We start from the raw sequence: 13,729 nt of genomic DNA, 5'->3' as shown, positions 1-13,729 counted from the left end.
TCTCTTCTTTGTGCTCAGACGGGGTCACTCACGCATGCCCCCCCCTTGCCATAAGATTTGCCGGGAGAGTGCCACTGCTGGGGGGCGAGGCTTTTCTGGCAGGAACCACACCACAGCCCTCGAGTTCCAGCACACCCCCAGCACACTGCAGCCCCCACCACCGGCAGTCAACTTCCACATCTGCTCACCTGGGTGTCACCTGCATCGCCTCTGGGCCCCCTCAGCGTGCTCCCCCAAAGTTCAGCAAGTCTGAGGGGGCAGCATGCCAGCAGAGGTTGGGGGCCACGGCACCCAAGAACTGCAGGCCTCCCAGAGTTGCTCTTATATCCACGGTGCTGCGAGGCCAACAAATGATGTATGGAACATTCTAGCGCGGCCCTTCTAATGGGGGAAAACCTCACGGAGCATTTTAATTCCCATTTCTCTTTTCACAGCAGAAAAGTAAATCTGTTTATACTGATAAAGTTAACTGTTCGCGCCCGGTTCATATAACTCACAATATTGATATTTTCAGGGAAAAAACGAACATTAGGTTAACGCAGGCCTGTAAATTTCCCAGATGGCTAGTTAAATTATGCAAACATCCATAATAAGGAAAGTAATGTGTGGAAATACGCTATGGGAAAATCACTGCATTTAAGCAGACCAGGAATCCATTAACTTAATTTTGCAAGTTCGTATTTTAATACTAATCATGCTAAATTCATGTGCCACTTTAGATAGCGCGTCTGTGTTTTCTGAGTGGGATGCTGCGCTCAGCCCCACGGATCTGTGGAAGGAAGGCGAGGATCCGTGGAGAGCTGACTGCGGAGTGCTCCGAAGGACTCAGTGACCCAGGGGCAGGGGCGTGCGGGCCCCGGGGGAGCTCGGCCGGCCAGTAAAGTGCGCACCGTCCCGGGGACTGTGAACTGAGGCTTCTCTGGCATCTGTGCCAGGTCCGCGGAGCTACACGAGTGCGTCTGGCATCTGTGCCAGGTCCGCGGAGGTATGCAAGTGCCTGGGAACCTCGGGAAGCTGTGGGTGGTCCCGGGAGAGTGGGGTGTTCGAGCCCTAAGGGGAGCTGTGTCTGTTTTAGGGTCTTTCGAGAGCTGTGGGTAGAGGCGCTTCAGAGAGTTGAAAGTGTCAGGGCGCTAGGGAGAGCTCCGAGAGCCAATGTCCTATCGGGTAACTGTGGGTTCCAGGGTCATCGGAGAAATGGGAGTGTCAGATTTCTAGAGCGGAGCAGTGGTTGCTAGGGCGCTGGGACACTGCGAGCGGCAGGGGCCACAGAAGATTGTCAGTGCCAGGGCCCCAAGAGAGCTGTGCGTGCCAGGGCTCTCAGAGAACTCTTAATGTCGCGACCCTCAGAGAACAGCCAGTGCCAGGGCCCTCAGAGAGCTATGAGTGCCTAGGCCCCAAGAGAGCTGTGAGTGTGAGGGTCCTCAACGAGTTGTGAGTGCTAGGGCCCTCAGAGAGCTGTTAGCGCTACGTTCCTCTAGCGCTTTGAGGGCAGGAGCCTCAGACAGCTTAGAGTACAAGAGTGTTAGAGAGCTGAAGCTTACACTCTCTGTGGAGAGGCGTGGATGCCCGGGCCACCGGAAGGAGGATAGTTCCAGGCTGCAAGTGTTGGGGTTGACCGATCCGGGTGCATTGTTCCTCGATTACTGTGTTGTTGGTGCCAAGGATGCTCTTGTAATAGTGAAAGCCCGCAACCTCGAACAGCGTCATTAAGTAAACAAGCAAAAAAAAACAGGGGACACAAGCACGAAAAACGGCACACGGGAGGAAGGGAAACCAGACGTGCGGGCGGAGGGAAGGGGTTGCCAAACAGGGAGTCAGAGGCAAGAAACAACGACACAAACAGGGGGGGGGGGCACGAAGAAAGCACGCACGAAAAACGGCACACGGGAGGAAGGGAAACCAGACGTGCGGGCGGTGGGAAGGGGTTGCCAAACAGGGAATCAGAGGCAAGAAACAACGACACAAACAGGGGGCGGGGGGGGGGCACAAAGAAAGGCACAAACAGGGGAGCAGAGGCTTACCTGATGTCCTCGGTTGACGCTGCTCGAGCAGCAAAATGGCGTCCGGCAGCTATGACATTTTTCGGATTCGGAGTTACTGCAGACTCGCTCGCTCGCTCTGAAGGCAAAGCCCTTAGCCTGTTGTTGGTGCCAAGGATGCTCGTGTAATAGTGAAAGCCCGCAACCTCGAACAGCGTCATTAAGTAAACAGGCAAAAAAAACGGGACACAAGCACGAAAAACGGCACACGGGAGGAAGGGAAACCAGTCGTGCGGGCGGAGGGAAGGGGTTGCCAAACAGGGACGGGAGGAAGGGAAACCAGACGTGCGGGCGGAGGGAAGGGGTTGCCAAACAGGGAGTCAGAGGCAAGAAACAACGACACAAACAGGGGGGGGGGTGCCTCGTCTGCTTCTCGTCCTCGCTCCTCGATGAGCTCATCTGCTTCACGTCCTTGTTCCTCATTTGGCTCGTCCTCGTTCCTCAGGAGTGCTCCGGTCTGTTCCCTCCGTCTCCCGAGTCCTGAGCACGCACACCTCAGCGTCCTGCAATTATGGTGGGCGTTCAAGATACCAGTTGCGATGAGATCCTGTGCGGGCGGGACAGGACCAGCGGGAGGGGGCGGGAAAAAAGACGGCGGGAACCAGACAGCGGGAGGGGGCGGCAAAAAAGACGGCTACCACTGAATGATTTATTTAGCGGGAGGGGGGCGGGAAAAAGAATACAACAGCACAGCGGCCGACCTAATCAGCGGGAGGAGGGCGGGAACAAACACGGACAGTGGGAGGGGGGCGGGAAAAAGACCAGGCAGGGAAAGAAAACAACGGCCGACCGATTCAGCGGGAGGAGGGCGGAAACAGAGACGGACAGCGGGAGGGGGGGCGGGAAAAAGACAGCGGGAAACGAGGACAGCAGCCTACCTCATCACAAGAAGACTTAAAATGGCGGCCACAAGCTTCAGATTTTTTTTCGGAATTGGGGGCGTATTTTGCTGTTCTGAGTGACGGGCGACGTCACTGTCTAAAGAACAGCAAAAATGACGCCCCCAAATCCGAAAAAGACGGGGCTTCTTTGGAGTGACGCATCTCTCCTCCAATGGCTGGCCTCCGTTTAGGAAGCCAGCCAATGAAGGAGAGAGGGGGCACGGAGGCGGGACCTTCGCCGCTACTCAAACTCATTAAATCTCCGGCCTAAGACTGCGCAAGCGCAGCCTTTTAGGCCTTCGACCTAAAAAGGTGATCTGCCTAAATGAACCCACACCCACAAAAATCGTGGGATACCAGAGAGGTTTAGCACCTAAAAGCCCTCTCACACACACACACTACCAACAGTGAGGAATCTACAACCACGCCAGAGTGGTAATCCTGGGTGACCCAACAGCAATAGTCAACTCACACACTACACCCAGAGGGTGATTTAACCAAATCAACCCTCACCCACAAAAATCGTGGGAAACCAGAGAGGCTCCGCACCTAAAAGCCTACTCTCACACACACCACCAATAGTGAGGGATCCACTTACCCCACAACAACACCATGGTGGCAATCCTGCGTGACCTAACCCCAAAAGTCATCTCACACACTGCATCAACAGAGTGATTTAGCCAAATCAACCCTCATCTACAAACAAACAAAAATTATGGGAGACCAGAGAAGCTTAACACTCACTCTGCAGAACCATAAACAAGAAAGGATAGCATAAAGCCCCATGCTAGTTGAACACAAGAGACAAACTTACGCCCAAAAACAATGGCACAATGAAGCCCCAGGTCAATGATTTTCTTTTTTTCCTTTGTGCCTTACACTCATACTATATTCAAATTACAATATGCAAATCATTTACATTAACTGGGGTTAGAGAAAACATATATATAACTTCATGAATAACATGGCAGTACTAAACTAGCAATGAAACATTCACTGTGAAACAGCAGACTGATCCTTCACCTCGGTGAGTGACTCCTCACCCGATGTCTCTCTTAATCCTAAGGTACCTCGGCATGCATTTCTAATGCTACTACCAGAAAATTGTAAAATCCATTGCTGGGGACAAACAGTACTGCAACGTAGAGAAAAGTCAAAAGTAAGAGTATCAATTTAGACGTTATCAAGGATTACCATGATGACTGAGCACGTAGAGAGAGAAAGTCTAAATGTCAAAATGCATGCAACTCAAGCAAGTCTCCTAGACAGACAACACTGAATAACTCCAGGGATGCAGCACTGCGTTCAAATGACATGTCCAGCCTATTTCGAGAAGCGTGTTAAAGAGATGCCCTACCGGAGATCGACCGTACTGTACACAAATCTGCGCCACTGCAGGTTAGTGAATCACTCCAACTAACTCTAAAAAAAGTAAGGTCTGCGCCACCGAAAGCTGTGTGCGATGCAGACCCATGACGACCTCAGATTGCAGAACAGCAGGAAACAGAGATCCAAGATGGCGTGACGCAAGAGTAAAGGGTTCTGTGTGGTTTCACAGCTGAAGCATGGTTTAATAACATAACGCGCAGCGCGCTTTGCCGAACGCAAACATCAAGATGTCACTGGAGCTACCCACGTCGTCTTCATCACGTCACCACCACTGCAGTGTGCATCCTCGCGATCAATTTGAAGAGTAAGCTTTATTTCTCCACGGGCTGTAATAACGGTCCACTGGTCGTGCAAGTCTGTTTCCTTTTTTTATGGCCGTACTATAGGTTAATCCACTTGACAACTGCCAATTCCATAAAGAGTCAATGACTGCCAACACTGCACATAACATGTGCTGACTGATCTCTATAGGGTCCTTCACAAGCCATACCTCAAGTAACACAGCAGCACTCCTTAGTCTGAATTTCCCAGGATCACTCAAATGTGCAGATTGATCTCTGTAGGTTTCTCCATGGGCCAAACCTATAATAATGGCATCCCTCCTCACAGGTTCACTCTAAAAGTCCAGGAACACACAGCAGGATCTGGGACGCCCGGGTTGGGGCTGGCCGGTTTTAAGGTCACTGGTGGGGCTCAGGGCTGCCACGTTTGGCTACCAGAAGCCAATGAAGGCTCTTCATCAAGGGTCTAACATGTTGATGCTAAGGTTGGCGAAAAATGAGCCTAGCTGCCTGATTTTGAATGAGCTGTAGGCGATGAAGTTGGTATGCTGGAATGCCAACATAAAGAGCATTCGCATAATCCATGCGAGAGGTGACCAGGGCCAAGATGACAAGGGTAAGGGCTTCTGTGATCAGGAACCTACAAAATTTCCGGATTCTGCGAAGATGGAAAAAGCAGGGGGAAACTACCGCATTGATTTGAGGCTTCAAGGACATGTCGCTACAGATGAAACTCCAAGACTTTTTACAGAGTTGACTGGTCGAGTAGGGGTGCCCAAAGATGGAGGCCAGAAACTGGGGTTCCAGGGGTTGGTGGACCCCCCTGTTAGAACAAGCTCAGTTTTAACGGGGTTAAGCTTTAAGGAGTACATCCATTCACTAATGGAAGTCATACTGGATTGAAAATTACTAATGGATGTGTTGGAGGAATCTATGTTGAATATCAGCTGGAGGTCATCTACGTAGTTAAAGGTTGTGGAGGGGCTGTTGCGTAGGGACACAATCAAGGGTTGCATATACAAGTTAAATAAAAGGGGCGATAAGGCAGAGCCCTGAGGGACCCCGCAGGTCAGCTTCGTATTCCCTGCCACGAAGTTGGCCAAACGGACTGCCTGGGAGCACCCATGTAGAAAGGAGATAATCCACTTAAGGGCCAGGCCCCGGATGCCAGCGTTGCCGACACGGTCGAACAAGAGTTCATGATAGACCATGTCGAAAGCCGCCAATAAATCCAAAAGCACCAGGGCCTGGGTGATGTTTTTGTCAGCTCCTCTCCTAAGTTCACCCATAACAGCTAGGATGACAGATTCCGTGGTGTGAGCAGGCCTAAAGCCCACCTGCCGAGAGTCAAGAAACTGGGAATGCTCAGTTGGCAGGGTATGCTCAGACGTGAGTCCCTTGCTCACTTGGCCACTGGATTCAAGATAGCCTGGCTGATGAGGATTATGAATCCGAAACCGGTCCCAGGATGCTTGTTTCCGGTCCAGGGAAGACATGGCTTGGCAGTTCGGGCTGGACTGTTCCCATGAGGCACAGGGTTAGACTGATTTGCAGAAGGCCATGTCTGAACTGGGGTGGCTGAGTGAGCTAAAGAATGGTGATGGATTAAACCCAGATCAGTTGACTGGGGGTGAGTATTTCATTTGCTCAAACGCTCCGTCCATCATCCCCTTTTGTATCAATAAATGAGCTGAGGCAGTTCGTAACGTGAGCCTCCAGTATCTTGCTAAGGTAGGGGAGCAAGAAAATAGGGTGAAAGTTGCTCAACACCAAAGGATCGGCATTAGGTTTCTTTAGTATAGGGACAACTACAGCGCATTTAAAGGTGTCCGGAACAATGCCTGTTTTAAGGGAGTAGCTTGAGCATGAGATTTTCCGATCATGCTGTCAAATAATGTTAAAATACATTATATGACATGCAGGGTGCATGGGTGAGACTTAAGAGGCAGTGGGAAGTGAGAGGACTGCGGATTAATAGGACTAATAAATTAGAGAAACACAATATTTTGTAAAATAAACATTTTTAGGGCTTTCAAACCAGAGATGAGAGGAGTGCATGTGCGTTTTTATCTGTGTATGTATGCAAAAAGTCCTAGGTGAAATCCCACAGACACCTCACCATACCAGACTGAAAGTTCCTATACCCAACTACTCATCTGAAAATACATTTATTCCGGAGGGTAAGGGTGGATGTAGCACCCCAAACACCCCCTGCACGAAGCTACATGCCCCTACAAACAGCAGCGATGATAATCCAATTCGCTCCCACAGTTTAATGCCAATAGGCAATGCTGTTACCGCCATTTCAATGTAAAATCCCCACATCATAATTTTTAAAAGGAGGATCGAGCATTGAAATAAATCAAAAATAATTTAACATTAAAAAAAACGTAAGAGGGTTGTGGTTTTGGCTAGCAGCACTTGCATGTTTCCATATTGGCTAACAATTGACTTATCATAATGCTGTCAGCTCCTGGATATTTGAACGTGTTTAACGGCAATACCAAGAACAGAATGAACCAGAGAGTGAGACAGTTAAAGATGTGCCCCGACTCTGGCGCCTTCTGCCACTCCCCAAGGAACCTGTTCCAAGACTACGACAGACTCACCAGCTCAAGGCAGATAAAAGCTCCCGAGTACGTTCTCAGCACCTCTGGTCCGTAGGGTAGGGTCACTGGGACTGTGCCATAATTGAGGGCAGCCGCAGGAATGGGAGTCGGGGGTGCTCCCAATTCAGCCATGCTCACTGTTTCTGCAGATCGGGTGCGTCCTGGAGGTACCTGGTACCTGGCTCGGATTGCAGCAGCAACAGCTACAGGTGAGCGGGGGCGGGACCAGAGAAAGTGGCTCAATCACTGCATTGACAGGGAGAAAGGACAAGTACCTGAGCTTGACAGCAGAACGACCATCTTGAAACGGTATATATCCATATAATGTCGTAAACTAGATGTTAAATTAAACTCCGTTTTGAAAAAAAATAATAACTGTATTCATATGAAGCGAAAACACTTAATGTTATTCACAAAAGCGCATTTAATATATTTAAGAATATATTTACTGACGGTACTATTGCAACTTTGGGTAATATATGTGCCCTAAACTAAAACCTCCACGGTATAAGGGTTACTCTTGTGAAAAGATGGCATTTAGATCATAGGTATGCCTAAATATTGGCATTTTGATCATTCTAATATGGCCGCCTTATTCGCCTATTTTTGGGGCACGCTTGTACGGTTTGGGCGTCTGCAACCTCGGCGCAAGTCTTGCCCAGGTGAGGAGGGCGGTATGGTTTTGAGAGCAGAGTTGCGTAGTGTGTACTGGGCGCACCTTTTAATTGAGAACAGTATTGTTGTTCCCAGTAGAAGGGTTGGGTGAGCTTCCAGTTGTCAACCGTTACCAACCGATCCGCTGCACCCATTGTGAGGCGGGAGCGTTGTGTACGCTTGCTGCTTAGAAAGCTTTTATTCCGGTGGTGCCTGCGCTGTTTTCGTTATAAATAGTTTTTTTTATTGCTGGATAGCGTTCGGTGTGTGATTGTTCCCGCTATACGTGCGTGCTGTAGTTCAAACACCGACACTGCTGCTTACTGCACTAGTTTGCTTAGATAAGGTGTGCCGTGCACATACATGCCAATATAGACGATTCCAGCGGGTGAATCCCGATTTTGGAAGCCACAAGTGGTTTTATTTTATCTGTCTCCTGTCTGAAATGTCCTCCTCTTCAATTCAAGTGGATGGGAAAAATACATTCTCCCGATTTTTTCCCCGAGATCTCACACATTCCTGTTCTAAAAATGTTGACGTCAATGCGTGCTGAACCTGATTAACTGGTTGAACCCGCCGGACAGGCTGAACCAGTGAAAGGGCACTCAGGGCTGCCGTTCCCTAGATGCAAGTGCAGCTGTAGCTATTCATTAACAGCGCAGCTGGCTGGGAGCGAGAGGCACACGACGACGTTGCCTTTGGGTGTTTCCAAAGCACGTAAAACGGAGGACACCATTAATATGTAAGATAAATAAAAAATCTTTATTCGATTATAAAATATAATCATAAAAGTACGTATCAAATTCATGCAATAAAACCACAACACATTTATGCATTTAAAGAGGATCGATTCTCGACGTTTAGGATGCTACAGCAAAACAAAGATCCTCTCTAGTCCACATCTGTAAAAGACGCAAGGCAGATCTACATTATGTAACATTGTTGCACGTCAACAAAGTTATTAAATATAGTTTTTAATACATATTATAAAACCTTCAGATGGATTGGAGGGGGAGTTAATTCATCCCACCGTTAGGGTGACCAACTGGCATAGGTGCAAATTCAGGATGGTGATTGTAAAAATTCAGGACAAAGGGACAAAATTTAGGACAAAAATTCAGGACAAAGGGTCAAAATTCAGGACAAACCTTTGGGACAAAAGTTAAGTTTTACAGACACGTCAGAGGTGGTCGCGCAATAGTGTATAAGTAAGTAAATAGAAAACCACCTAAGTAAAAGTCAAAATAAGTTTACATTAGGACAACTGTGCACGTCACGTCACGTCGCTCCAGCAAGTACATTAGTCACCAGACAATGGTGAACCACACCTGAATATAAGTGAGGCCTCTTTTATTGCTGATTGAAAACTACTGGATATACAAGGAGGTTTGCAGTGCCAGCCCCCAGAAACAAACCCTCCTCTTCCCCCCTTTCCAGTCTCCCAGGGAAACACCCAATGCCCAGTCCGGCCTTGCTACCAGCCTTCAATGGTGCCCCTCATCTTCACTTAGACCGTCTCTCTTGTATTTAATTTCTTTTATAGTGTTACTCATCCCAAGTATGTAGGGCAGGGTGTCGGAGTACGTTTCATCACACACACATTATATAGAGACAATGACTCATATTAACATGAAAGTCATTGTATGGGAAATGTTACTTGAGATAATGGGTGATACAAGGTGTAATCATTCTTTCATCTATCATTCAGTCTTTCACCATTCATTCTGTCCTTCCATCTGTGTGCCCATCTATATCCAAAATTATTCAACCATTTGAAAACCTATCCACCATATATCATTCCATCCATCATTTCACTCATCCATCCCTTCATCCACCCTTTCACTCATCCATCCATTATTCATCTACCCACCCTTTCACCCCATCCATCCGTACACTCATCCATCCACTCTTCCACCCATCCATCTATTCACTCACCCATCCAGCCATTTACCCTTTCACCCATCCAGCCATCCATTCACTTACTCATCCATACATCCATTCACTTGCCCATCATCTACCCTTCCACCCATACATCCATCTTTTTACCTTTTCTCTCATCCATACTTCCACTCATTCACTCATCCATCCATTCTTTCTTTCATTATCTATCCATTCACCCTTTTATTCATCCATTCAACCTTTCAGTAAACCATCCAGCCATTCACACATTCCTTTACTTTTTTACTTTCCCACCTTTTCACATTATGAGCTGAGCCTTTGTCTGCAGAGTCACAGACAGAAGAGGCCCATCAAGAACTTCACCTCACTCTAGTTCCTAAAACAAGGGGTAGGGGAGAGTTCACTATGCCCCTGCACATAGGCAGTCTGAAAACGTAGAAGTCATGAGTCATGCATGATGCACAGTGCCAGAATGTGAGGTGACTGTGACATGGTGTTGTTTCCACGCCTTTAAGTGGTGTAAAAAAACTTGGGGGTCTCTTCAAAGTGTGTCTTCGATGTAATTAAGGACGTGGTTTAAAACACCTAGGTAAAAAATCTGCGCTTAGCATAGTCTTCCGCCCGACGGGTATTAAGTTGTTTCTGTCACTGCATCCAGATGTATAATACAGCAAGTATCATTACACCAACAAGAAGCCAGGACTATTGGTTTTGTCAATGGGTGTTAGTTTTTTAAAACAAAAAAAGCAGTAACAAGGGCTTTTTTAATATAGTATTGAAAATACCTCACTCTAAAATGATGGGACAGTAAAAGAACGATAACCCCTTCTTTTAAACTTGTTCTTCAGACTTCTTTAAATAAACAGTTTTTTTCATGTTGCAGCATAGGCGTTTTAGCTTTTTTCTAACAGATTGCCCTGCTGTACACTAAGGTAGGAGGAGGCCGCCACATGCTTTAACACCCCCAGACTGCCATATTGTCATTCTGTATGTGGCAATCAGCCGGCATACAGAATGACAATGGGCGGGTGGGGCTGCTCTTGTGCTCCAGGAGGAGCGCGAGGTGCCCCATCAAGGGGGAGGAGGCCTCTCGCAGGGAGCAGTGCTGCTCCCTGCAAGGCCAAAATTATGGACAAAAGGCGCCCGTAAAAGGGATCCTCACGGACAACGGACGTGAGGTCCCAATTACGGACGGTCTGTGAAATTTTCGGACGGTTGGTCACCCTATCCACCGTGCATGTTTCATCGCCCATTCTCCATTGCCTCAGATTCGTTATCTGATGTCACTGTGTCTGGACAATCCTGGTTTTCTAGACTCAGCAGAGGAAGAACTCTATTTTGTGTGGCAATGGCGCTCTCAACTAAATGGATTGTCTCACTACTGGGAAAGACAACTCCCGCATAATGCAGGCCTTCTGGGGGCCTGTAAAAGTAACCAAGGGCCCAATTAGGATGGCAGTCGGATTGCCCCAGCCGGGCCGGCGGTAGTCACTGCCTGGCCGGCAGAGGCAATCCGCCCACCATCCTCGCAGCAAAGTCCCCCACCATATTACAATGGCTGGGGGGTCCGCGGCGGACGGAAAGACCGTCCGCCGCTTTTTCCGCCCGGTCGACTGGGTTCAATATGGTTGTGGTGTCTGTTAGAAACCGCCAGTCATATTAGGATGTGGCTTCGTTGCCATTCTTTTGTTTGAATTACTTGCATTCTTCCATAACTGACTTCACAGGCATGCCTTTTAAATCTCTCCTATCAAGCAAAAGCCTTTTTTGGACCATGCCAAACCTCACAGTCAGCCCTCCATTTCCAACCCTTGGTTGCCTTTAAGGTCACTCATTTGCTTTCTTCTTATTCTATGAGTCACCTTCTTGTGCTTGATTGAGTTCTTTACCATTCTTTTGATTGGATGGATGACATGTATTCTTTCACTGATCACAGTTAGGCACCTATATTTTCTTTTTCTTTCAGCACTCCATGACAGTGCATTGTTTTCTAGCTCTCTCCTTCACGTTTACTGCTTCCTGTCCCGAACATCCACACCACATGCATTCTCCATGTTGATCCATCACTCCCCCAAAGCTAATCTATTGCTTTACCCACTCTCTCCCCAAGCACAGCCTCAAGTTTCTGCTTTGCCCCAACCACTTCCTGTTTCTTCCTCTCCCTGGTTCCCACCCAGGTCCTGATTTGCCCTCAACCTCTGTAGTCCTTTAATTTTTTTATTCAGTTTGTTGCCACCCCATGTGGCTTTACAAAAAGGGATTCAGTCTAGAATTTTTTTTAAATTTCTGATATTCATAGGTTTCTGCATGGATGACAATGCATGTGGATTCATACGTCTTCATGCACAGCAGAGTCATTGCAGCCTTTTTTATTTTAAATGATATGCATCATCAGCAAACAGAATTGCTGAAGCCAATAGGATCAAAAGGCGAGCCCAATTGGCTTTGCCAATGATTGCATTTCTTGTGCCATTGCTCAATGGGAGTGCATTTGTTTTCTTGCTCTAGTCCCCCCTGTGCTGCTTCCACCTACATCCCTTCCTCCTGCTGTCTTCCTTTTTTTTTTACTAACCAGCTGGTTTATTGCTTCCTCCTATCCCACTTTTTTTCAGTGCCACAACATATGCTGACCTCCTCACTTACTCCTGGACACTTAGCAGTATTGGCTCATCTCTCTTCTCTTTTTTTTCTCCCCTGCCACTTTCAGTGGTGACTCTTCCCCATCCCTACTTCTCCACAACCTTCTTTACTTTTTATTTATATTTTTCCCTTCTTTAGAAGTTTCAGCAGCAACAACTTGCTGCTGAGTCACTTTTTTCCCTTCTACGCGCTTTCACACACTTTTTTGTTTAAATCTATTGCTCCAAGATGAATATTCGCCATCGTGGAACAATAAATCAAAATGGTTGCTGCAGACTTAAGATGCATAAGTGCCAATGTCTGGAGACTTTGTGTGCACCATTATGCTGGGGCCAGAAATTAATTTTTCGTTGCATATGCTGTTTAGCATCAGCATCAACAAGCATTTTTATCTTGTTGCCGAAGCTGTTCAGCATCAGCAAAAAGTACTGGCAAATCCGAAAGGTTGGCTAATGCCTTATTAAGTTTCTACCTATTTGCTATTGTGGCATTGAGTAGTCATGGTGCATCGGGTGGGGTTCCGCGCGATGCACGTACATGTTGTTTTCCTTTGATTGTATTGTTTGCGTGCTGCGCACGCATGTGTTATCTCTTGAATGTGTTGTTCTCGTGCGGTGTGTCCACTCAGCTGTAGGCTGTCAACGTTACTTGAGTCACCGTTGAGCTGCCTGCTGAGTGGACGCATCGCGCACTGGGTGGAGCTGAATTTCCAAATAAACTCACCTTAATGAATATACTTCTTTGTTGTGGATTCCTCTTCTTACAACATTTGGCGACGATCGGGAGTCTCCACCCACACCCACGCAAGAGGCTTCGTGAATTTCACCATTTTCACCATTTTCTTCGTGAAGACGCACCCGCCTCCGGACTCTTCCCATTGACTTTCTTTTCTAAAAGTGTTCCGGTAGGATTATCAAGGGTTCGTTTTTATTAAGGCGCGATTGGTCCAAGCTGGAGCCTTTTGATTAAATTATTGGATGTTCAATTCTTGATTGGCTGTTGGAGGTTTTAAAGGCCGTTAGCCATTGGAAGTTGCTTGTGACTCATACTGCCTGTGATTGGATATTGAATTTGGATATTGGATTCTCATTCGCCAGTGGTTCCAGGTATTTGATCAATCAACCTGCACGTTATTGGTCGTTGGATTACCGTTATATCATTGGTTCCAAGTATCAGCCAATCACCTCAGCAATTCAACGCATTTTCTGTGCTTTGCTACGACGATTCAATTTAATTACTGTGCTTCACTACCAAGAAGGATCTCGTATTAAATCGAGCCTCACAATGTTGTAAGAAGGAGAATCCACAACAAAGAAGTATATTCATTAAGGTGAGTT

General features: G+C 47.4%; 1 protein-coding gene across 1 annotated transcript in view; it reads right to left on the bottom strand.

Annotated features, from left to right (window-relative positions):
- The window catches only part of MAL2 (mal, T cell differentiation protein 2), an 87,371-nt gene extending 79,885 nt beyond the window's left edge, over nt 1-7,486 (bottom strand). The window contains exon 1 of the mRNA XM_086966146.1: nt 7,200-7,486. Within this exon, the coding sequence (XP_086822272.1) occupies nt 7,200-7,331 (132 nt within the window). The 5' untranslated portion in view covers nt 7,332-7,486. The remainder of the gene's footprint in view (nt 1-7,199) is intronic.
- Nucleotides 7,487-13,729: the final 6,243 nt, after the last annotated feature.

Source organism: Lissotriton vulgaris, chromosome 4_1, assembly GCF_964263255.1.
Source record: "Lissotriton vulgaris chromosome 4_1, aLisVul1.2, whole genome shotgun sequence".
Lineage (NCBI taxonomy): Eukaryota > Metazoa > Chordata > Amphibia > Caudata > Salamandridae > Lissotriton > Lissotriton vulgaris.
Note: the sequence above shows the minus strand (reverse complement) of the source record. Positions and strands in the feature narration are given on the sequence as shown.